At 43.0% G+C, this 25,093-nt stretch overlaps 8 protein-coding genes across 8 annotated transcripts; 3 read left to right on the top strand and 5 right to left on the bottom strand.

The window, feature by feature from the left end:
• Positions 1–5,538: 5,538 nt before the first annotated feature.
• On the top strand, positions 5,539–6,267 carry CLUP02_09426 (uncharacterized protein; the record flags this gene model as incomplete). Its single annotated transcript, XM_049288404.1, has 3 exons — positions 5,539–5,605; positions 5,704–6,078; positions 6,137–6,267. Coding segments are annotated over 3 exons (573 nt in total), but the record flags the coding sequence as incomplete, so codon positions are not given.
• Positions 6,268–6,866: 599 nt separating this feature from the next.
• Positions 6,867–8,316, bottom strand: CLUP02_09425 (uncharacterized protein; the record flags this gene model as incomplete). Its single annotated transcript, XM_049288403.1, has 8 exons — positions 6,867–6,960; positions 7,009–7,428; positions 7,498–7,635; positions 7,692–7,884; positions 7,939–7,980; positions 8,032–8,122; positions 8,178–8,207; positions 8,266–8,316. The coding sequence occupies 8 exons, from the start codon at positions 8,314–8,316 to the stop codon at positions 6,867–6,869; spliced, it is 1,059 nt and encodes a 352-aa protein (XP_049145547.1).
• Positions 8,317–8,933: 617 nt separating this feature from the next.
• Positions 8,934–10,664, bottom strand: CLUP02_09424 (beta-xylosidase; the record flags this gene model as incomplete). Its single annotated transcript, XM_049288402.1, has 1 exon — positions 8,934–10,664. The coding sequence occupies one exon, from the start codon at positions 10,662–10,664 to the stop codon at positions 8,934–8,936; it is 1,731 nt and encodes a 576-aa protein (XP_049145546.1).
• A 498-nt stretch (positions 10,665–11,162) lies between these two features.
• Positions 11,163–11,391, bottom strand: CLUP02_09423 (uncharacterized protein; the record flags this gene model as incomplete). The annotated part of the gene is made up of 2 exons (XM_049288401.1): positions 11,163–11,281; positions 11,355–11,391. The coding sequence occupies 2 exons, from the start codon at positions 11,389–11,391 to the stop codon at positions 11,163–11,165; spliced, it is 156 nt and encodes a 51-aa protein (XP_049145545.1).
• Positions 11,392–11,654: 263 nt separating this feature from the next.
• Positions 11,655–13,013, bottom strand: CLUP02_09422 (Sulfide:quinone oxidoreductase/flavo-binding protein; the record flags this gene model as incomplete). The annotated part of the gene is made up of 1 exon (XM_049288400.1): positions 11,655–13,013. One exon carries the CDS (start codon positions 13,011–13,013, stop codon positions 11,655–11,657), a length of 1,359 nt encoding a protein of 452 aa, XP_049145544.1.
• A 398-nt stretch (positions 13,014–13,411) lies between these two features.
• On the top strand, positions 13,412–15,045 carry CLUP02_09421 (metallo-beta-lactamase superfamily protein; the record flags this gene model as incomplete). Its single annotated transcript, XM_049288399.1, has 5 exons — positions 13,412–13,468; positions 13,584–13,681; positions 13,793–14,427; positions 14,485–14,890; positions 14,943–15,045. 5 exons carry the CDS (start codon positions 13,412–13,414, stop codon positions 15,043–15,045), a joined length of 1,299 nt encoding a protein of 432 aa, XP_049145543.1.
• A 550-nt stretch (positions 15,046–15,595) lies between these two features.
• CLUP02_09420 (uncharacterized protein) lies at positions 15,596–18,463 on the top strand (the record flags this gene model as incomplete). The annotated part of the gene is made up of 4 exons (XM_049288398.1): positions 15,596–15,675; positions 16,241–16,828; positions 16,882–17,157; positions 17,212–18,463. The coding sequence occupies 4 exons, from the start codon at positions 15,596–15,598 to the stop codon at positions 18,461–18,463; spliced, it is 2,196 nt and encodes a 731-aa protein (XP_049145542.1).
• Positions 18,464–18,865: 402 nt separating this feature from the next.
• CLUP02_09419 (sulfate permease) lies at positions 18,866–22,723 on the bottom strand (the record flags this gene model as incomplete). The annotated part of the gene is made up of 3 exons (XM_049288397.1): positions 18,866–19,702; positions 20,739–20,766; positions 21,708–22,723. 3 exons carry the CDS (start codon positions 22,721–22,723, stop codon positions 18,866–18,868), a joined length of 1,881 nt encoding a protein of 626 aa, XP_049145541.1.
• Positions 22,724–25,093: the final 2,370 nt, after the last annotated feature.

The raw sequence follows: 25,093 nt of genomic DNA, 5'->3' as shown, positions 1-25,093 counted from the left end.
CCTAACCCTAACCCTAACCCTAACCCTAACCCTAACCCTAACCCTAACCCTAACCCTAACCCTAACCCTAACCCTAACCCTAATTTTAGTTGGTTTAAAATTTTAGTTGATTCTTTTATTTACGACATAGCGAACGAAAGAATTTTAAGATTTTGGTTAATTTAAGATTTTAGTTAATTCTTTTATTTACTATATAGCGAACGAAAGAATTACTAAGATTTTACCCAATTCTTTCGTGTACTACATAGCGAACGAAAGAATTTCAGTATTTTACCCAATTCTTTCGTATACTATATAGCGAACGAAAGAATTTCAAGATTTTAGTTAATTTAAAATTTTGGTTAATTCTTTCGTTAGCGACCTAGCGAACGAAAGAATTTTAAGATTTTAGTTAATTTCAGATTTTAGTTAATTCTTTTATTCGCGACTTAGTATACGAAAGAATTTATAAATACTCGATTCTTTCGTTAGCGACCTAGCGAACGAAAAAATTTCGAGATTTTAGTTAATTTTTTTGTTAGCGACCTAGCGAACAAAAGAATTTTAAGATTTTAGTTAATTTAAGATTTTGGTTAATTCTTTTATTTACGACATGGCGAACAAAAGAATTTTAAGATTTTAGTTAATTTAAGATTTTGGTTAATTCTAGATTTTAGTTAATTCTTTCGTTTATTATATAGCAAACGAAAGAATTTTAGTATTTTGCCCAATTCTTTTATACACTATATAGCGAACGAAAGAATTTTAAGATTTTAGTTAATTTAAGATTTTAGTTAATTCTTTCGTTAGCGACCTAGCGAACGAAAGAATTTTAAGATTTTAGTTAATTTAAGACTTTAATTAATTCTTTTATTCGCGACTTAGCGTACGAAAGAATTTATAAGTATTTAATTCTTTTATTAGCGACCTGGCGAACGAAAGAATTTGTAAGTACTTAATTCTTTTATTAGCGACCTAGCGCATAAAAGAATTTATAAGTACTCGATTTTTTTATTAGCGACTTAGTGTATAAAAGAATTTATAAGTACTCGATTCTTTTATTTACGACCTAGCGTACGAAAAAATTTATAAGTACTCGATTCTTTTATTAGCGACTTAGTATACAAAAGAATTTATAAGTACTCGATTCTTTTATTAGCGACCTAGCGCACGAAAGAATTTATAAGTACTCGATTCTTTTATTAGCGACCTAGCGCACAAAAGAATTTCAAGATTTTAGTTAATTCTTTTAGTTATTACTTATTAAATAAAAGATCTTTTAGGCATTACTTCTTAAATAAAAGAATTTCTTAAGTTTTATTTAATTTCTTTCAATAATTACTTAATAGCTCAAAGAATTCCGTAAACTTCTTTACTTATTTTTATTTATATTAAATCATTTAAAAAAACTTTCTTTTATTAATATTAGGCGGCTATAGTAGTAAAGTAATATTAAGTGGTTACGGTAGTAAAGTAATATTAAGTGGCCACGGTAATAAAGTAATATTTAGTAGCCACGGTGGTTAAGTAATATTCTATTTTATAAATAAAAAAAATAATTTATTTATATATATTAAAAAGTAATAACTAAGTAGTTATAATATAGTAATACTTTTATTAATTTCTCGCTTTTTTAAAATATACCTTTTTTTAAGTAAAAAGTATGCGAAATTCTTAAAATTTCCTAAACCTAAGCCCATTTAGCCTACTTGATAATATTATATAAGACCTCGATCTAGCTACGGAGAGCCTTAACAACGTATTTTAGTATACTTATACTTCCTCCTCTACCCCGTGCTATATAAAGAGTAGGGGGACGAAGTAATAAGACGAATCGTATACTAAGGCTAATAAACGCTTTAAAGCGGCATACGCAGCTGACCCCTAATCTCTTATTATAACTATAACTAATTAGTAGCGCAATAGTATTATATAAAGGGCTAAGGCCGCTATATAAGTTAGAATAGTCTCTTTTATTAAGAAGGATTTAAATATATACCGAATTATAGGTTAGAACCGGCCTAGGCCTTAGGTCTAATCCCCTTTTTTATAGGACGGTAAGAATATAATTACTAAACTTATTAAGAAGGCAATACTCTTTTAAAAAAAGCTCTTAGAGCGTACGACCGTAGAGGACGATATATATCATAACTTTATAATACGCCCTTATTAACTATTATCTTAGGATCTTATTATTTACTAATGCAAAGTAAATAATATAGTACTTAGCGCGAGAAATACTATCCCTAGTATAGATAATATTATAGTTTTAATATTATAAGCTTACTAGCCGTATATTAATAACTACGTCCGTTACCTTTACTAAGCCTATCTTATACTTAGGTACTACCCTAAAGCTTAGTAAGACGCTAAGGTAATAATAATACTAAAGCCTAACTAAGATATACGTACTTATAAAGGCTAGCGCCCGATTTTATTTTTAGTAACCCTAAAAAAGGGGCTAGAGCGCCTTATAACTAAGAGGATATCCTATATTACTATTACCTAAAGCGTACTTAACTTATAAATAACTAGGGTACTACCTAAGCGATCGGCTTTAGATATAGCTAGGGTAGTAGCTTATAATATATAAGCTATTTTTAATAAAAAGCTAGTTATTATTATTATTACGATAAATATTAAAAGAGCCTTTAACTTAGTACTATATAACCGGCTATATAATTAGCTCTAGGTATAAGGTTAGCTTAAGAATATTATTACCTAGGTATAGTACTTTAACTAGTTACGCCGAGCCTCGGTCCGCTATAAAAAATACTAAACTCTTATATCCCCCCTCTTTTACGGTTTATTATAGGGGTTACCGATCTTACCTATCCTCTTTTTATTATATACTAAGTAGATCTATTAAATTAGCCCGGAGTCCTTTAGATTCGGCTAAATTAATAATTATATAATACTAAGCGTTAGGAGGGACCTTACTAAGGCTACCTCCTAAGTATAATAAATTCTAAATAATACTATTACCTAGGGTAGGGATAATATTATTTAGTTTAATCCTAAGAAAACTAAAGTCTTTTATTTTACGAGGCGGACCTTACTAAGGGCCGGAGATATCGCCCCCCCCCTATTCGCTACGGTAATAGGGAGATTAGACCTTACGAAAAGGGTATTATAAAGTAGCTAGGTATTATTTTTAATAAGAAGCTACTTTTTTATAGCTATATCGCTAACTATTAAAATAAGGCTAGGTCTATAGCTAGCTATATTAGAGGTCTTAATAAAGTCTTTAATAATACGCCCCCCGCTATTATATATAAAATAATCTATATTATTATTATCCCTAAGGCCCTATACGGCGCTAAGTTATAGTACCCCGGCCCAACCCGACCTATTTTTAAAGTTAGGGTTAACTCTAAGATACGCGCCCGATTAGAAATTTAATACGGGCTAAAGTTAGTTATTAAGACCCTCTAGACCCTTATTAATATTGCCTTAAGGGGCTCCCTCTTAGTATAGCGGATTATATTAGTTATAGCGCTATTACGCGAGGTAAGTACTTTATTAATAAAGCTTTTCTTAGACTCTTTTAGAGACCGCTACGCCGTTAGGTTTTTTATATTAAATTACTCTTATTCCTTAGTTTAAAAGATTTACGATTATAAGCTATTATATAACCGCGGGAACCCCTTTTACCTAACTACGCTTACTTAGATAGCTAGTTAAATCGAACGTCCTCTATAACTAGCCTTATTACCCTGCGACTTCTTAATTATAGGTAACTCTAATAGTACTTAAGAAGTAACTAAGATAGAAAAGATATAAAGCTATTATAAATAGTACGAATCTCTCCTTATTACGTATATTATAGCTTATATAAATAGGTTATAAATAACTCTAGAGGCTACGGGCTTTAAGTATACTATTTACTAAGGACTATAACTAATTTATCTTAGGTACTACTGCCTCCCCCGGGCCGAGGTCTTTAATACTGAGATAAAAGGGGCTATTACGGGTCTCTGCGCGGCGCTAAGGCTTAGGAATAAGTCTATTATAGCTATTACGGTCTACTTAAATAACTAAGCTACTATTAAGTACCTAAATAGTGCCCCCCCCTTATCCTCCTAATATACTATTCTCGAGTTTAGGGAGCTTATTAAGAACGCTAGGGTCCCCGTTACCTCTCGCTAAATACCTAGCTATAAGGGTATTATAGGGAACGAGATAGCGGACCGGTTAGTTAAAAAAGGTACTATTATAAGTCTCCCTAACTTACTTATACGCCCCCTAACTACTGCCTATATTAAGCGTCGTACCTAGGAAAAATAGCTAATTATACTTCGGGGCTAGTAGGAGGATTACTAATTAAACTCTTATAGGGCCCTCGCCTTACTTATTAATAGCATAGCAAGCCCCGAGCTAAAGTCGCTTACGTAACGCTAACTTTACTAGCTCTTCTTAGCTAGGTCCGGCTATAGGGATTATACTATATACTACTACCTATATAACTATAACGATACTAACCTCCGCTACTTATATAAAAAGGAGAAAGTACCCGACTATATTTATTATTACTATTTAGTCTTACGTAGGGGTACGCTATAGTTTACCCGAGCTAACTTCGTCCGGCGTTAATTTAGTAAAAACTAGTCTACTTATATTATACTACTATAGAGCTCCCGGTTCTTTACTAATATCTACCTAAAATAAACTAATATTTATTAGAATCGGGTTAGCGCGCGCGGAATTAGCTACGGTAATACTAGACCCGTATTTATTACTAAATAGTACGGCTATAGCGGAGGTCTCGGGGTGCCCCCCTTAGCCCTTATATTAATAAACCGACGCGATAGGACGTGCTATATAGTTCGTATCCTAACTAACTATTTAGAACAGACCTTTTTAAACTAAACCCCCCTACTATAATAAGTTTATTAATACGGCCGTTAGCTCCCCTAGCGAATATTAATTTTATAGGGCGAGCGCGTCGATACGGCTCGTTTAACTAAGATACGTAATAAGCTATATACCCCGTCGGTTTTGCGAAGCTTATGTTTATATATAGCGGTATTAATAATAGTATTACTCTTTATCTACGTTATATTAATACTTTACCTTACTATATAATATATTATATTACTTTATAATACGATACATATTATATACCTCCTCCCCTTACTTTACTACTTTATATTATACTACTTTCCCTCTATTTATTAAAAGAGCTAAACTCTCTACCTCGGGCGGTAATACTTACTATAGTACGACGACGGTCTTCTTATAGATATATAAAATACTACTTAGTTAGTTTATTATATTACTAGCGCAATACTCGAACCTCGCTAGGTATATTTATTTTAGGTTATAAGATATTATAGGGGGCTATGCTTAGGTAAAAGGGTTAATTTTAGAGTATATATTATATTATCTTGTAGGAGGGTATTATATAAGCTCTACGGGGCACGGTATACGGTTTTATAATTTTAATGCGATATAGTTGCCTTTCGCCTTACTTAAGGACATCACGGCGTAAAATAGTATAAATAAACAAAACAAATAAACAAACTCACAGGGCACAGCATTCCCCAATCTCTTCTAGATGCGGCTTTGGACCAGAGCAAAGAGCTATTCTCGCTACCGCTCGAGGTGAAAGAAAAGTATGATAAGAGTGAGTCTAGCGTTTTTTTAATTCGTTGTTTTCTTGCAGTCAACAAAACAGAATCCGAGGATGAAGCGCTAACGGGGCCATGTCCCTCTGGCGTCTAGATTTAGGCGGCTTCAATCGGGGATACGAACGCTTGCGATCTCAAAACTTCGAGGCGTTAGCGCAAGGAGATCTGAAGGAAGGGTACTACTTTGGCAAGGACCTACGTATCGACAACCCTAAAGTACTCGAGCGCAAATTCAACCTAGGCCCAAATAAATACCCGAAAGACGTCACGGACCCCGTCAAATTTCGAAAGGTGATTGACGACTACCACGCCGCCATGTGCGTTCTCGCCGAGATCATCATCCGTACGCTTTGCGCCACCATCGGAAATGACGATGACTGGGTTTCAGACTTTATTGACACACCCATCGCTGTTCTGCGTCTGTTGCATTACCCGCCTCAGGCCCCAAATGCCTCCGCAACGGAGCGAGGTACGTTTTGTTCTCTTCTTACGGGGTCTCTCTGTCTGACTCCGTTGTTCCTTGACAGGTATCGGCGCTCATACCGACTTTGGGGCCATAACTATTCTACTGCAGGATATGGTCGGTGGTCTGCAGGTGTGGGATCGCGCCTCCTCGGAATGGATCGACGTCAAACCCACGGAGGTGCTCTCGTCGTGAACCCTGGGAACCTAGTGATGCGCTGGACAAACGATAGGTATTTATCGAACCTGCACCGCGTCATCAACAAGTCGGGGAAGGAAAGATATAGCATTCCATTTTTTTTTCGGGGAATCCTGATTTTGTGGTTGAATGCTTTTCGAAATGCAGAGGCGACGCAGGCCCTAAATGTCCCCCGGTGACTGTTGGAGAGTGGATATCAGGTAGATACGCTGACACGTACGGTACCTCAAAAGATAACGCCTTCACAGAGCTGTCGTCTACCGATGCGAGTGCAGCATCAGCGTACAAGCCGAAGGAATAACGTCTAGAGAAAGTAAAGAGTGCTTGCTTCCTACACAGTTGGTCCTGTCATGGCATGGCTATATGTATGTGTATATAGACAGACATATAGTTGAAGGAACAATGATTAGCAGGGTCATCATGATCGAGGCTTTTGCTTTGTGTCATAGTTGATTGCCTTGACCATAATCTCAACGTCAGCTACACAATAGTCTACACAATTGATTTTATATAATGTAGAAAGGGTCGACTAGTCGGTTATTAACGTAATTCTAAGTAAAGTATTTGCACCCTGGCTGAGCTCTTGTAAGTCCACGCTATGCTGTAGCCGGTGATGCACCCGAAGCCGGACCCAGAGCTGGTGCTGACTCTTGCTTTTCTTTGACCGGTTTTCGCCCAAGGAGAACATGCCTATGCAAGTAAGAATAAGCCAGACGATCTTATAGCGGGAGAACTTACTGGGGCCAATAAGCGTGGATATTTCGGTCGTTTCCGTTCTTGCGGACTTCCATGAGAAAGACTCTGACCTCTTCGGGGCTCCAGTTCAAGGCACGTGTGAGGGGTGCCATCGTGATTGCCTCCATCCCCGTCATGAAATTTTCGTTGTTCCATGCTCCCAGCTCTTTGAAGTGTTTTTCTTTCGGCCAAGGGTTCGTCGGCCACTTGAAAGTACTTAGCGCCACATCTTCAAAACCGACCTCAACCATAAGTTCCCTCAGCTCGGGCGTATCAACCCATGCTGCTCCAAGCTTGATCGACGCTTCCATGAGATACTTGGACCAATCGGATAAAGCATGTTCGGGCTTCAAGGTTCCATCATCAGATTGAGCAAAAATAGCGGTTTCCTGAAGCTCAACATAACCACCAGGCTCCAGATTACTATGTTCGCACTGGTCAGCTCCAAGCTTCGTCGTTTCGTCTTGTGATCTACAAAGTGATCAGACTTACTCGTAGCATCTTTGTAAGAAAATTCTCCAGTCTCTGATGCTAGACGTCATGAACCGGCTGTGGATGTATTGAAAGGGTTGTGAAAATGTCCACTCGTCTTCGATATCATCGACCTCGAACCTCACATTAGGAGGCACACTGAGATATTGGCATTAATGCTCGCTACGGAGATACCGACTTTGATTGAAACATACCTGCTAGGCTGAGTGGGAGAAAGGTCGATACCCAAGATATCGGCCTCCGGGTGGTCATCGCCAAACTGAACCGCCCAGATACCCGTGCCTGTACCGACATCAAGAACGCGGCCAACTTTGGCGTCTTCTCGACAGAGTGGAGCGATGCCAAGCTCGCCATCCAGCGTGAGAAGACAAAGGTGGTTAACCAAATCTACGGCACTAATTAGCGGAATGCTGACCCACGATCATGGTTGGAAATCAATACCAAGTCTATCAAGCTCGCGTTCATCGTTCGGGAACTGATATTCTAGAGAACAACTTTAGCCACCAAAGTAATTGAGTCAATCTCAAAACCCACTTCCATCCTTGTATCGATGATAAGTACGACCATTCTCAAGGCGATAGTCTAGGAGTGAGCTGCGCAGACTAGTACTAGAGGACGCAATGCTCTGTTTAAATTCAGTGTCTGCAGCATCAATAATTTGCAGAAATGGCCATACTCACACTCCCCATCTCTGAACGAGAATCATCTTGCTATAGAAATTTCATCAGACACAAGGTATGCCACTCATGGTGCGGTGTGTTAACGAACCTCCTCGTCAGCAGCGATCTGAACCTCAAAATCCTGAGGTGGATTAGCCATGATAGGTTACGGTGCTGAATCTCAGTTCAGACAAAAAGCTCCGAAATTGGAAAAAGGGAAGGAGAAATGACAGAGGAATGTGACAGATTCGTCATGGCGGGTGGACTAATATAGGGTCAATGTTGGACCTCTTTTTGGCGCATGCAGCGCCGCCTTTCTGCACCAAACACTCAAAAAACCCCATGTCCATAGGCTGCTGAGTGGGCACGGATGTTTCCCCGCGCGGATAGAAGTTTAGCCGCCTGATGCACCACCGAAGTTCGCATGTTTGTCACATTCGATATTGGCGGGGCTATTTTTTGTTATTGGTCACAGCTTGGCCGGGGTCATAAGTCGTACGCAGATTGGTGTGGAGTTTGTGTCTTCTTAATGCGGCATTGTTGTCGTACATAGTGCTGCCATGTTAAGAAGACCCGCGTCGATAGGCAAAATAAAGCAGGATATAATAGATACTACTGCCCGGTGTTAGATCCAAGTCCAGCATTGTCCGACAATATGACATTCCCAGGATTGGCTCTCCCCCCGAGTTTAATGGGCCCAGTAATGAGGCTACCTAACCTTCCAAAAAAGAAGAAAAAGTAATCCTCTATTCGTTGGCAGAAACAAACACGAACAGCCTATACCACGAGATCATAGTCTATGTACTGCCCACTACCAGAGTATCTCCATCTACTGACGTATGCTGCTGGTTTTCGTTCAATAGCTTGACCATTTGTAGTTCCATATACTCCAATGACAACTCCCGTGTATCCACCGCTCACTAAAATTGTCCCGGCATGCCCAATTATTGTCATGTCAACAGCTTTCTGGTTGCATAGAGTCGGAAACCCAGCCATGAATGTGTAATGCGTCGTGTCCGATGCCACAATCTCCAAGCGGATTGGCGTGCGGTCTTGGTATTCTGGTGGCAGGGCTGAAGTAACCGGTTGCGGCACGGTGACATTCTCGTTGCTACTGTATGATCGAATTTGAAGTAGTTTGCTGCCGTTTGTCTCGTTGTTGTACGTCACACCAAAGTCAATGTGTCTTTTCTCGTCCAGGTACACAGAAATCCCAGCCTCTTCTCCAGGCAATTGAGGCTTAAAGTCTAGATCGACGCTGAATGAGAAGAGTGTTTCTGTCTGCCTGCGACCGACAAATGTGATATCCCTTGTCAAAGTGCTATTCGGCATAATCACCGACGATAAGTTTCTTGATGATAGCTCAAGTTGTAATGTATTTGCATGTCCCTGGGGAGAAATCGAGTACGCTGACTCCCTTGGGTGTCGGATATGCACCCAATGTGAGGGCAGGACCGATCCAGGCGCAAAGTCGACCACATCAACGCCATGGTCAATCCTAGGTATACCACTGGAGTTGATATATGTGCCAGGAAGTGATGCCATCATCTGTCCTCTAACGGGTTCGAGCAGACGAGGCCACAGCCCATCACCAGCTGGCCAGGAAACCGGGAATAAAAACGTCTCTCGGCCCATGGGGTACGTCTCAAACTTGGCTCCTGAACGCACCGCTAATGCGACACCCCACCAGTGGCCGGTTACTTTATCTTGGAAGATATCAGCATGGCCAACTGTTTGTATGTATGATGAGTTGAAGTGCTCGGCGGCAACAATTGGATTTGCTGGGTTGCCCTCGTAGGGACCATAGATAGCGCGGGAACGGGAGACAGAGCCGCGATGAGATTCTTTAGTACCTCCTTCAGCAACAAGGATATAGTACCAGTCGTCTTTCTTGTAAAGGTGTGGACCTTCGGCGGTTCCCAGGCCGGTACCATTCCATGGGTACGAGAGATCCCCAAGAACCCCTGTTTCGATGTCAATGGTAGCCAGCGCAATCGCGGTGCCCGTAGATGAAACAGCAGCCCCAGTGAAATAGACGGTGTCATTGTCATCGTCGAAGAAGAGAGAAGGGTCGTAGCCGGTGAAATTGAATTCAGTAGGAATGCTCCATGATGATGCGTTGAAAGGATTATTTGTCGAGAATATGAGGTTTCGCATGGCGAATTCCTTATATGAAGTGATAGACACGAAGGTAGTCGTTACATAGAAGGTTTTGTTGTGATGGCGAATTGTTGACGCAAACAAGCCATCTTGGCCAGTTGGCGCGTTTTCCAGCTGTGGAAGCTGCTCGCGTCGATTGAGGACATGACTAGCAAGCGTCCAGTGGCGCAAATCTGTGCTTGAATAGACTGGGACACCAGGAAACCATGTAAAGGTTGATGTTACGCAAAAGAATGTCTCATCGACATGAACACAGCTTGGATCGGGGTGGAAGCCAGAAAGTACGGGGTTGAAATAACTGGCTTCAACTACCGCAACTAGGAGATAAACCAGAGCTATTTTTTTCATCTTGATAAGGCCATGCTCGGCTCTCCGTCAGAGCGATTTCCGAAACCAGTGGTTTTGCACGCGAATTTATATTTGCTGAGCTCTGGAAGGCTGTATAAGGTAATACGAAAATGGATGGATACGAAAATTGAGTACGAATGAAAATACGAGTGTAACATCAGCGCGGGGCACTACACTAGTAGTACGCGGGGTTTATTAAATCGATATTCCTTCATAGCTACCGAGATAGGAACTATAAGGCAAGGCTAGTATATAAAATAGAACTCGGTACAGAGAGTAAGATCGACCCGGTTTCTGAGGAACCTCCGCTATGCGCATCCTTAAATACTAAATTAATTTACTCTTTTTTATATCTCTAACTAACCGCGTGCTACTATAGCTACTACGCTATATTAATAGCCTCTTATACTCGATAGAATAGTGCATGTCTTTGGGGGACGTAAGCCAGTGAATTAGATTTCGCATTCGAATCACATAACTAGCAGAGGTCTGAGGTTGTTACAAAAAGCGGGCCCACTCTATGTAGGTAGCATTAACTATATTTATATCTCGTGATATACCCCCTAGACGCCTAGAGCCGTTATCCGTACAATGGACGTTTATACTGCGCCTTAGCCCTACAGATAGTAGCCTTAGCCTTATAAGTAGTAGACTAGTTAGAAAACCTAGTATCTATACTACGCCTTAGCCCCGCAGGTGGCAGACTAGCTAGAAAAACCATGCCCATACGGAGACTCGAACGGTCGTCTTTTGCTTTTTTGGGTACACGACCTGTAGATAATGCGGCACTTAACTATTGTAGCAATAGCGGATAGGAGCTGGGCTCATAACTGTCACAAAAAGCGGGCCCACTCCATGTGGGCAGCATTAACCACATCCATATCTCGTGACAGAGGTCGACCAGAAACTCGCGCGGATTCAAACTTTTACCGCCACTCTACTTCTAAGAATACATAGCTAGTACAGAATGCACATACTCAAATGAGAAGATCAGTTTCTCCAGCCGTTGGGGCCACCCCAAGTTCCTTTGACCATGGAGGTGTAGTAGACCCACGGGAAGAAGTCCTTTTTCAAGTGGTAAAACGCACGTCTAGGAACTGCTTGGTCAAATCCAATAAGGTCGCCAAAAGTCTCCTTGGGAACTCCACCATACTTGAACTCGGCAAGCAATAGTTTACCATACTCGGTAGGAATTGGGCAAGAGGTGTAGCCATCGTACAAGGGTTGAGGCTCGGCGCCGTCCAATGACCGCAGCAGGTTGCTGACAAGAATCGGAGCCTGAGATGTGATTGCTGCAGCAGTCTTAGAGGTGGGTAGACTAGATGCATCACCTGCCGACCAGACATTGGGGAATTTAGTGTGTCGGGTTGTTGCTTGATCAACACTGACATAGCCGGCAGCATCGGCGAGAGGGCTGCTCTTGACAAAATCATGGGGGCCCATCTTGGGGACGACATGCATGAGGTCAAACTGCTTTGTGACCTTTTCCTTCCCGTCAGGACGGCCGAAGGTGGCTGTGTTACCATCCACGGAGAGGAGATCGTGCTGAAAGAGTCCCTCGACGCCCCTTTCCTTGCGCAATTCTTCAAGCTTTGCGCTGTATTTGGGGACACCAAACATGGTGGGAAGGCCAGTGGCAAAGCTGATCTTAATGGACGAGCTTGCAGGGTCGTTGGGGTTATACAGGCCGGCACGCTTCCAGTGGTCGAGGGCAAGCCACATGATCTTCTGGGGAGCGCCAGCACACTTGATCACACCGGCTGGTTGGGTAAAGATTGCGTTTCCCTTCTGAAGTCTTCCGAAAGTGCCGAATACCTTGTCACAAGTGTCATAGCCGTAAATAGAAGACACAAGGGAACCGGGGTCTGCAAGAGCCTCGGGCAAGCCCTTGACGCTGCCGTAATCGATGTTGATACCAGGAGCGACAACGAGCTGCTCGTAGCCAAGTTTATCGCCATTTCCAAGCTTGATGTTGTTTTCCTCGGGGTTGAAGGAGCTTACTCCCTGCTGGTAAAACTTGAGTTTGGGGTCGACCAGGCTCTCGAGGGGCCTCCGCAATTCTTGTTTTGACTTGAGGCCACCGCCGACCAACGTCCAGCCTGGCTGATAGTGGTGCCATTCGGCCGGATCAACAACAGCAATGTCATCCTGAGAAAACCGGCCGGACCGCAACAACTGGTGGCTAATGGTCAGACCTGCGCTGCCTCCTCCGACGACAACAACTTTGTGGTTCCGAGCAGCGGAGCTCACGGGGGCTACTGTCGCGAAATTCCGAATCTCAGAAGCCTTTGCAACAATCCGGGCGCGGCTGGCATGGCGCGATGCCAAAGTCGCGCGACTAGCAAGCATTTCGAAGTAAATGAAGAAGGAGTGCTGTGAAAAGTTTGCAGAACAGGTGATGGCGGTAATTCTTTTTTAAAGGGGAGGGTTGGACCACGAGATGTCGTGATGATAAAGCACAGAGATGAGCCAACTCAAGTAAGTATGGCGCCTGAAAAGAAACGGGGTGCGCCGACTGGAAAATGAAAACGCCGAAGCTTAAAAAGAGGTGCGGGGCCCACTCCACTGTCGGACCCAACAGACGAGTTAAATTGTCAGGATTGCAAGCCGCGCCGAGCATCCCCCGACAGCCGTAAGCGTCCGCTAAAGAAAACTTCCTCGTTCCCGGGCTTGACATCCAGTTGGGCTTCCTTCAGTGAAAGAGCCGCACCGGCCGGCCGGCTTGTCGGTGAGACTAGTCGGCGAGAATGGTCGCCGATTTCATTTACAACTCCCCGACCGGCACGGGCAACCGCCGGGTTGCAGTGGGGATCTCGTTCGATGTTTAAACTTTCTTTCGGTTGCTCCCAGTATTAAAGGTTTCGGCTGATTGACCCCCCACCACTCGGTCCATTTACATTGTGCATCCTCAACTTTTAGTTGCATCATTGCCTCCAGCAGCTTGCATCGCCAAACCCCACTCGCTCTCTCCTATATTCACTGTCGCGACTCACCTTCGAAATGACACCCATGCGCGCGTGTGTGAATAAACAAGTCCAGTCGTGCTGTCTATCGTCACCAGGGATTGCAAAATCACCACTCATCCGAATAACTTGCAGCACTCAGGTGCGTGCTGTGCATGACACCAGGGCAACCAGGGCCGTCCATCCAGATGCCTTCCCTGCGCGTCGGCCTGCCATGTTACCAAGTGGCGGCTTTGCAACGCCCCTCTCTAAACGGCGGAATATCTCAAATGCGATAAGTCAGTCCGGAAGATACTCATACAGCACAGCCCCTGTCGATACCACACAGCCTGTCATTCACGATGTCTTTGAGTCAAGGACAGGAACCTGGCAATACGTCGTTGCAGACCCAGCGACGAAAGCGGCGGTCATCATTGACCCAGTCCTGGATTATGACCGCACAACTCAAATTATCACCACTTCTTCAGCTGACGAGTTGCTTCGATTGGTCAAAGAAAAGGGCTACCGAGTCTTGCGGATCCTAGAAACTCATGCACATGCAGATCACCTCACTGCAGCTTCGTACCTACAGAAGCGCATCGCAGAGGAGCATGGTAACAGGCCACAGATTGGCATCGGACGGCGCATCGGACAGGTACAGGACTTATTCGGCCAACGATATGACGTGCCCAGCCAAGAGCGTCATGGTGCTTTTGACAAACTCTTTGAAGACGATGAGAGTTTTAGCATCGGTAACCTGAGCGCGACTGCCATTCATCTCCCCGGGCACACGCCTGACCATCTGGGCTATAAGATCGGAGGTAGGGCCCCTGGGACGCCATGTTATCATATTTACTTTTGCTGATGTTCTTGACAAGACAATGTGTTCTGCGGTGACTCCCTTTTCCACGTGGACATTGGGACTGCTCGATGTGACTTTCCTGGGGGAAGTGCCAACAACCTTTATCACTCGGGCCGCAGGCTTCTTAGTCTTCCAGACCACGTCAAAGTTTGGACAGGCCATGACTATCCCCCGGACGATCGAGAAGGCCCAGTGCCATGGATGACAGTCAGCGATCACAGAAAGCTAAACAAACACTTACGGGACGGTATCACCGAGGAGGAATTCGTTGCGCAACGCAAAGAGCGCGATGCTAAGCTCGGTGAGCCAAAGCTACTTCACCAGTCTCTGCAGACAAACATCCGAGCTGGCAAGCTGCCACAACCAACGGCTTCTGGGCATCGTATGCTTCGTGTACCTATGAAACTTGGAGACCTGCAATGGTGATCAACAAGATACCGCTGGCCGCGGTCGGGAGCGTGAACACTGTGTCAGTTATCTACGGAGGCTAGCGCCGCCAGAATGGGCGGTTTTGAGTGTGATGGGGATACGAAAGTTGGTGGCGATCATCGAGAGCCTCATTCCCGGCTACATGTAATGGTGATTGGGTTGTTGATGTACCATTGTGGCATTGCCTTGAAAACTATTGTACCTAGAGGGAAAGGACGCGCCCGGGGCGCTGAGAATGTAATGAGTGGGCTTGTAAGGAAACCCGATTGGCAAGGGAGGGGAGTGGTTCTTTGATCGCACTGGCCCAACTCCTTATTCCGTCGTCAATGTATTACAAGCAGATAAATTCAATTCTCTTGGTATTTGTGTTGTTCTCACAAAGGCAACGCAGAGAGTAAGGCCAAATGCCACAATAATGGTCGAAGCTTAGGGGTAGGGTTTGACACGCGCTTGATACACCTATTGTATAAGGCACGTGGGCCACTGTCAATGTAACAACACAACACAGGCCTACAAGCGGGGAGGCACAGTAGCTAAACTCACTGAGCTTAGAGACCATTCCGGTGGAAGCAATTCTTGGCCGAGCCGGTTCAAGCTTGGCCTTTGCAATTAAATGCCCTTGTGGAGGAGTTGCCTTTTCCCATGGGCAAACAGACGCTCTGGGCTATACTACAAGGAAGCCCAGCGCAAGGAAAATCATGTCTAGCAGTGTTTTGAACCCCGTCAAGGTGACCCCTGTCAACAGGATCGAAGACAACCTCGAAACCATGGAAATTAAGTAAGGACAAAAGACGCCCAGTGTTGGGTACTTCAGGTTCGTCTCACCAACGGCCCTACCGAGGCGACCGACTTGAATGAAAAAATGGGAGGAGACGAAAAGAATTAATGAAATCATTCGTTGCAGCGTTCGATCCGGCTACCCGAAACGTTCTGAAGTCTATGCGCAGCCCATTTGCTGTACGTGAGTTTGGGCCATTTCGGCCATCGCATTGTTTCACATGCCGGTGCGAACATCAGATGAGAACCGATCACACACAAAGAGACTCAGTCGGCATCCATGCGTCGGCTAGATTGCCGGGGGATGGAACCTCGGCAACTTCGGATTGTGCTATTGATCTCGAGTCTGAACGAGGCGACACGTCATGCTCACTCCAGAAACTCAGATGAATCATAGCTAATTTATGTGGCATGTGCAAACAAAACCCCTCTCGTCCGCTGTCCAGCTGCAAATCAAGCCACACTCACGGAGAATTATCACGTTTTTACAAGGTTTCAATGTCACCGTTGGGGTTCAGGCAACACTGCCTTGTGTGATCGCGCTCTCCGACGCTGCTGAGTCAAAGTCGATCGTCAGTGGCACCCGATCAATCCGAGTCTTCTCACTACAAACACGGGGCGACACCGGACAACACTATTGCGTCGTGTGGATGGAATCGAGTACTAATGAGTCAGCACTATGAGGACGCGACGACTTCAGTGCCGCCGCTCGCATTGCCACCAAAAACAGCCCCTCAGAAAGCCAATCGATTGTATCCCGTACTGTCTCTTCTCTCGGTAATACTATTATTCATTTCGGCCGGGGCTGGTATAGCTTTATCAGCTGTGGTCTTGTTCCAGGATCTCGAGTCAACAGAGGTCCTCGATCCTCTTAGCCGAGCTGTTTTCTTCGTTGCTTCCTGCATGAGTCTCGTCTACGTCTTCACGCATTTAGTCGCTGGACGAACGGCGTACATCAAGAACTATGGATCTCCAACTAAACACGGCAAATATGTTGCCGGCTTTGCCTTTTTGCTGGCTAGGCTAGGTCTTCCCGTTTGGGTGGCAGCCATCACTTTGTCGATATTTGTGGCTGTGAACATTGGACTGGATCTTTCCAAGGGGGTTCAAGAAAATCTCCCATGGCTTAATGTCATAATCAGCATATCTTCCTTGTGAGTGATTGAACTTAAAGGGACTGGATGGTCAGAGCTAATACCTTCACAAGGTTTTCTCTTGCAGCAGTACTTGCAGTTATTGAGATGGCAGATCGTCCATTCGCGACTCTAGGCATTTCTCAAGCTTGGTTCATGCGAGGCGAGGATCCACTAGCATGTCCTGATGATGACGACGACCTTGAGCCGGGAGTTGTCTATATGACGCCGAGCCACCAGGAGAATATAGAGAAGCACGCCGAAAAGCCCCGTGTGCCAAGCAAACCCCAGAAGCGAAAGCGCAAGACTCTGACGAAAAGGAATCCTCACGAGCCTCAGCGAAGAGCTTTGTAAGTAACTTTACTTCTGTTCATAATATGACTCAAGACTAACGAAATTGCTAGACGCCATGCCAGAAGCATATCCATGCCAACTCCCTTGAATGCTGTCTTCGGGGACCGCCCTGGTGCCGTGATGCCCGACTCTCCGGTGTCCTCCAGTGCATTTGCATGGAAGCCACCGACGAGGGATGGCGCGACACCAAAAGCAGCCGGGAGAGTGGCACTCGATGATTGGGTTACGTGGCGTGAACATGCCAGTATGCGACAAGGGGATTCCGACATATCCACCAATGCCTCGGCACGGCCTGGCGAAGTGATTTTGCCATCCATGCCTCGGCAAGCTGAGTACTCTCCGCGTAGTCAGGCTCTACTTGAAGAACAGGGGAGGTATGATTCAAGAAGATGGACTGCTATCGGCATGCAATCACCTCCCATCAACGGTCGATTTCTGGATATTCCATTCAGAAGGCCGCTGACTCCATTGATGACCATGGAAGAAGAAAACAGACTCGTAGGGCGCAGACCTTCGACCCGGGATGGGGATTGGGAGGCAAACTATCATTTACAGATGAGGCAAGCTAGCCAGCCGGCAAGTTCACGCACCACGACGACATTTGGATCGTCTCGTTATGGTCTTGAGGCTACTCCAGACCATCCTCCTTCACTCCCACACATTGCAACCCTCGTAACCAGAGCGGATGGCATTACCAATAGCATTCGACCTGACAGCAATGTATTGCCAAACGAGGGACGACGGAGGCGTAGGATATCAAGTGTCAGTTCTCTTGAGGGGCGACGTCTTACGTACAGGACAGAGAGTCGAGTCATATCTGAGCAAAGCTCACGGCCAAGCACACGTCCGCCGAGCCAACATCCGTCTATAGCAGCACTAGCTACACGACCTGCGAGCCCTACATCGACGGTCCGGTCCATGAGATCCGATGTGCACAACTTTTCCAGGCCTCGAACCTCGGCAGCTGCTAGAATGCATTCGAAAGTTGCTAGGCGTCTCCGTGCACTCAAGCAGCAGGAGACCGAAAATGCCAGGCGGTCCCAGGTGGAGGGACCTCTCCCGGCGTCTCCCAGCTCTCCGATTTCTCCTGCCACACCAAGAACAGTCCGAGCCGCAGCGGTGAGGACTCTTCAAGACAGGCTCGGTAAGAGGAATCTCAAGAAGCAAGCGGAGGAAAGCCCCCGCCCCGCAACTCCGGAGACACCACGAACAGCCAGAGCCACGGCGGTCAAAAATCTACAAGAGCGGCTGGGAAAGCGAATGATGCGGCGAAATGGAGAAGAACTTGCCCAAGCAGTATAGTAGTTTAGTCGTTCTCGGCAAGCGCCTGGTTTTTGCCGAAATAAACGTAATGCAAGGTGACGTTAGAAGTATATGAATGGGCGCAAAGTAATTAGTAACTAGATCAATTACTTCTTGGAGACTTAAAATCTCTTGAGATTGTATTGAACAAAATTAGAAGGAATCCAATAATCATGTTTTTGCTATGCTTTCTGTTGTACTCATTCAAGGGGCCACCAGGGCTCCTTATTGTTTCTTCCAAGGCCCAAGTTCCCAAGCAAGCAACCCAAAGTCTCGTCAACGAGAATAAAATAATCAGAACGATAAGACACAGCCACTAAAGAGGAGCACTTTTACAATGCTCGCCTCTCCTCTAGAGCCCCAGCATCAACCTGCACACCTGACTACGCACCCAGCTCATCGCTATGGAGACCCTTCTCGGGGGCTGTAGTATGCTCTTCCCTGGAGTCCTGACTTTTCGTCCCTAACTGCAAAGTCTCTATCCCATAAAGCCGCCTCTATGGTCTCATACGCAACATCGACGTGCTCTGGAGTTGAGTCGTCAACCTCGCGGTCTTGAACAATCTTCCAGCCTGCGCGAGAGAATCTGCGGCGGGCTTTGTTGTTCATGCCTACCAGCCTAAGTGACATCTGTTTTCCTACATGCTGTTTCGCTTCCTCCTTCAACTCGGAAAGTGTCTGTACTCCGGTTACGTCGATAAAGGGGACATGTGTCAGGTCCCAGACCATGACAGCCATCTGCTTGCTCGAGGGCATGACGTTGTCTCGCTTCCGCAACATTTCGATGCGTTTAGACGATGCCACACTCCAAGACCTATCGACTGATTTGCTCTGTGACTGATCCCCAACCTCTTGTCGTTCAAACTGTACTTTAACGGACTCAAGCACTGACTTCTTGATGCGGCCGGCGTTTGGGAAGAAGATCGAGTCGGTGAAACTGACCAGCATGGCGTCTTCGGGAACGAATGTATCTTCTGCAGCAGAAGACACAGCCGCCTGCTCTCGCTGAATCGTGCGATTCTGGCCACTTGTAGCTGAGAACGTCTTGACCTTCGGGAATGCGGATCGAACCAAGGTGTATCCTATGCTGAACAACACCGCAAAAGCAATGCCCATCTCTGTAGACACAAAAAGTGTGACCCAGAAAGAGAGCATCGAAGCTACAAAGTCCATGAACGAAATTCGCCAGTAACGGTAAAACACGGAAACAGGGCCAATGATGTGTATAACGGCCATGATCTAGTGAAATTCTGTTAGCTTGCGCCGATATAAGAAAGGAGGGGCATTTCGAACGTACGATAATTGCAGAAAGAGTAGCTTTAGGGATCCAAAACAGAGCTCCTGAAAGCTTGTAAGTCAAAGCACCCACTTTTGGGCACCCCCCCCTTTTGGGCACCCCAACAAAACATAGCATCCAAATATCAACACTAATTACAATTAATTAATTAACTACCTTCTACTACCACAACAATATAATTAAAATTCTCCCTAGGTAATTCGACCCCTATAAGTCGATTAGGACTAACTAGACGGTCGCTAAAGTCCTCCTAAGCTTTCTATACGTTCTAAATATTCGCAAACTTAGTATTTAGGTCTAGATATATAGTCTTTTTTTTCCTAGGCCTTATGCGCTTAATCCTAGCCTTAAGAACTCGAACTTAGTACTAAGATATAGCTAATTAGTAGGCCTGCTCCCTAAAAGCTTTTTTAACTTTTTAAAATAGTAGTTGTCAAGTATTATCGTTTAAACTAAGCTTTATAAATAGCTTTAAGTAATTACAGAGCTCGCTAGCCTTCTTAGGGGTTAACTAGTTAATAATAGAAGTCGCTAATACTTAGTTAAGTAGTTTACTAGTATTACTAGTCGTCTACTTAGCTTTTATACCTCTTTTAAATAGTATAACTTATATAGGTAGGATTATTAGGTTAAGAAATAGCTTAGCTATATTAAGTAGCTATAGTCTAGTTACTTTCTACCCACTTCGTATATTTAACGACGTTAGACTAGCTAAACAAGCAAGCTAGTAGCAACTTAAGAAGTACCGCTTTCTAACGATAGTAAAATTATCTACTATATCCTCCTTACTAAGCTCCTTTCTATATATAGACTTAATAAGCCTAAAGATAGCTATATCTAATAGCTAGAGGACATAGGAAGCGTATAATAATAAAAATAATAAGTAAACGTTATTTCTATAGCACTCCTATATAAATTCTATCGTTATATAACTCCTATACCTATCTAGTACTAATAGTTAAGGCTAGTTTAGCTTACTAAGCCCCCTAATAGGGGGGGTCTTAGTCTATAATAAGAACACTTCCTTTAGCTAGTAAAGGGCAGTCTCGTCGGTCGTCTAGCTTTTATCTATTACTATAAACTTCTAACTATTATAAGCAGTAAGTTAAAAAGGGAACTACTACTATTAAACTAACTTTCCCTTATAAATAACTAGTAGTTTAATAGCTCTACTATTAGTAAAGATATACTTAATAATCGTTACCTAGGTACGCAAACTAAGCTCTTTTTTTCGTATTACTATAGCCTCTACTATGCCTAAGACTAGCCCATTAGCTCCCTTACCCTCTATTATACTAGTCTTATCTATATTATACCTATTAGCCTATTTAATACCGCTAATCTCTAGTATATTAAGTAATTTAAACTATTATTTAATTATATTAGTAATAGCTTTATTAACGCGGTGCGAATTAATTAAATAACTTCTCTAGACCCTTATTAATAGATTCTTTTTAATAAAAGCGTTAATCTATCTCTTATTAAGTAGTTTATTATCCCCCTAGGACCTTAGAACTCGCTTAGTAAATTCCCTAACTTATTTATAAGTTAGTATAATACCTAGGTAATACTATATACGAATCTACTAAGCTAGCTAGTCTTCTTACTATAGAAAAAGCCTCTAAAGCTCTATAAATACCCTCGCCCTCGTCTAATAGCCTCTCTTTCGACCCTAAAGTGTTATCCTAGGAACCCCGAACTCAATCGAGGCCCTTTTAATAGAGAGACCGTTTCTAATAGTATTAAGTACCTATTAGAGCTCATTTTCGGTATACGATACTATTACTTATTAATTAGTAAGTGTGCCAAAAAGGAATACATTTGGACGAATTTTGTAATTATTATGTTGAATTAAAATAATAGGTAGGGTTTTAATGTGGTGGCTGGGAGGGATTTTCGGGGGTGCCCAAAAGGGGGGGGTGCTCAAAAGTGGGTGCTTTGACTTACAAGGTAAGCAGAATAAACCCAGCGGTAAAGGCGCCGCTGAGCGGACTCTTGACACCACACTCTGAGTTCACAGCTGTTCTTGACATGGCACCGCCCACGCTCATTGCTCCAAAAAGGCTGTTGATTGTGTTTGTGATACCGAGATAACAGAGCTCTTGGCTTTCGTCGATTGCGTAGTTGTTCTTTCGGCCAAAAGCCTTTCCGATGGCCAGATGCTCGAGGGCTGAAGCTACGAGAGGGGCGATTGCTCTGGTGGTAACCTTGGACACAAGGTCTCCGGCAGGAATCTTTGGCGCTTGAAGACCGTTGGCCTTAACCTTGCTGATAGCCCACAAGGGGTCTGCTCTATCTTTGTTGACTAGGAAACTGATTGTCGTGTAGATGAGCAATAGGATGACCGCTCGGCTACTGCAGGCGAATTTGATTATTGCGCTCTTCTTTCCCCACTTCTTTCCAATGAATTCGAGAATGTACAGCATCAAAATGCCACTGAATCCAATAGCGATAGTAAGAGGCTCCATCTCCGGGATACGTGACAGAACGTTACTGATGATAGCCGAGGTGCCGGAGGGAACATCGCTAAGGCCAACAAGCGAGCCAACCAGGCCCAAAAGAATCGTAATAGCAGCTGCAGACAGGAATCCAGAAAGAACAGGGACTGAAATGTATTCCAAGATAAAGCCGAGTTTGAGCAGTCCAACAATCAGCGAGTATATGCCGACCATCAACGCGACGGCTGATGAGATGTCCTGGGCAGCAAACCCTTCTGTCTTGAGATCCGTGATAATCTCGGCGGTAAGGAGGCCCATGATGGAAGTTGGCCCGGTGGAGAGGTCTGCATCAATGTTAGAGAATGAACACACCTGAGCATATTGGTCGTACGCACCTTTCGAAGTTCCCATGAAGACGTAAATAGCAGCTGGTAGCCAGCTAGAATAGAGACCAAACTCCCCGGGGATCGTTGCTATCTTTGCATAGGCCAATGCTTGGGGAATCATCATGACACCAATCGTCATTCCTGCAACAAAGTCGGATAGGAGCCATTTTGGGTGATACTGCGGAAGCCACTGAACAATCGGAATGTTAGTATCCCTATTACAGGGTAGTTAGTTCGAACCGTAGTTAACAAAGAGATTAATTAAACTATATAAATATTTACGTAGTAAATATAAAAAGGAGGTTCTAATTATAAGTTAAGCTAGCTACGATGATCGTAAATAGGGCCCCTAATTAGCCCCTGCGCAGTTAGCTATATACCGCGATTAAATTAGATTTTTAATCTAATACTAACTTTCTCTTTTTTTTATCAATTTAACTACTATGGTTAGAGGTATAATTCGACCTCGGGCCCGTCTACTAGGTCGTCTCCTTTTCCCCCTTTTCTTTACTCTTTTTATATAACTTATCCCTCTATTCGTATAATAACTTTTCCGCTACTTACGAATTACTCTAATCCCTTATTTAGTACTATTTTTATAAAAGCGTCTACGAGGTTATTTTTATTATTAATCTAACGGATCTTAAGTATCTCGCGCCTTTCGTACGATTACTTAAGGGCTATAATATTAATTATAAGCCTCTTTTCCTTCGTTATTCCTAATTTAACGAAGTATTCGTATAGCGAATAAGAATCGGTATAAATAACCGTTAAAATAAGTAAAAGGCTAATTTAATTAGTAATCTTCTTTAGCGTTATTAAAATTACGTAAGAGAAGTTAACGCCGTTAACTATACTATAGACCTCTAATACTAATATACTTCTTATTACCCGCTTACTTTTAGTTAATAAGTAGTAAATTATATTACCATATATAGTAAATTCGCTCTTGCTTATACTCTCGTTAACTAGGATAATAATATACCCTAATTACGAAGTAAGGTCGTTATTATTTATAAATAACCTATTAACGAAGACGTAAAGCTTACTAGTCGTAAGGTCGATTAGGTAATAGACGAGACCTCGATTAAGATTCGTTTACTACTACTTAAGCCGCTTATTAAATACCTTACTATCTTATTTAATTAAATCTATAGCTTATGCTACCCTAGCGTAGTTAAAAGTCGCTTGAAGTTAATAAATACTTATAATATATACCCCTTGCGCGAGCTTAGCCTTATACTACTTTTTAATATTAGTTACGTTTAGATTAACGAGGTTAATCTTCTCGCCCTACCCCTTTTATTAAAAAACGACGTTTTCCCTTTCGATTATAAGAATCCCGCTATTAAATACTAGGGGGGTATTTATTATAAGGACCTCTTTTAGTTTTATTACGAAGCCCGCTTTCTAAAGCTCTTTATCCTCCTTTTTTATAAAGTTAATATTAAATAGGCCTAATATATCGTCGGTTTATATTCCGACGATCCTAAATTAGTTACCTTCGTACTCCGCGATTAATAAGCACAGGTTGTATATAGAGGTAACTATTAATAATTAATTAATATAAAAATCGTAATAAGTAGCCTATTAATAAGTGCCCGATTCTACGAGCCTATATAATAGCTTAAGCACTTTAATAATCGTACTTTTTAAGTACTTACTAGCTATTTCCTTTAGTAAATAGGCTAGGATTTTCCTTATAAGCCCTGTGGCCGATTAGGTATAGGCCTAGGTAATATTACGGCTCTAAATCTCGTATCCCTTTTTTTATAGCGATACTATTATTACTATTATTAATCATTAGCTATAGCGCTATATAGTAGGCGATTATATAAGTAGCGTCGCCTTTTTAATATCGCCGTATTTCTAAATTACGTATCTAGACTTCTCGTACGGCTAGGGTGTTCCTTTCCCTTTAATCTTACGAACTATTCGTAATTTAAATATATAGAGGTTTATATATTTTTCTAAGTCGTATAAGATAAATCAATAGACCCCTCGATTATAAAAAGTATTTACTTTAATAAGATCTAATCCTTTATACGGCTTTTTAGTAATTATAATTACGCCTTCTTTACGTAGTTTAACTACTAGCTCGAAATCGGCTTTCTCTTTTATTATATAAAAAGTATTAATTATCTTATTATTAATAATAAATTGCCGCGTTAGGGCTTGCTATTATAATCTTTTATAACGTCTTGCTAGTAGTATTAGTACTCTTTTAGTAATTTCCTCTTCCTCGTCGTCTATTAGTATTACTACGACGATTTCGTTAAAGATAATTTCCTATATCTCTACCGCGGGTTATATAGTTTCCCCTAGCTCTTTTTCTTTTTATAAGTTAGAAATTACTTTATTAGGATCTATATAGTACGTTCTAATTACTATAATTAATACTTCGAGTAGCTAGTCGCGATCTCTTACGACTATATAAGAGCGCTCGTTAATAAAAATTAACTTATATAGCCCAGCCTATTATTAGGTAATTTTGCGCTATACTCGTATA

This window comes from Colletotrichum lupini, chromosome 4, assembly GCF_023278565.1.
Source record: "Colletotrichum lupini chromosome 4, complete sequence".
Taxonomy (NCBI): domain Eukaryota; kingdom Fungi; phylum Ascomycota; class Sordariomycetes; order Glomerellales; family Glomerellaceae; genus Colletotrichum; species Colletotrichum lupini.
Note: the sequence above shows the minus strand (reverse complement) of the source record. Positions and strands in the feature narration are given on the sequence as shown.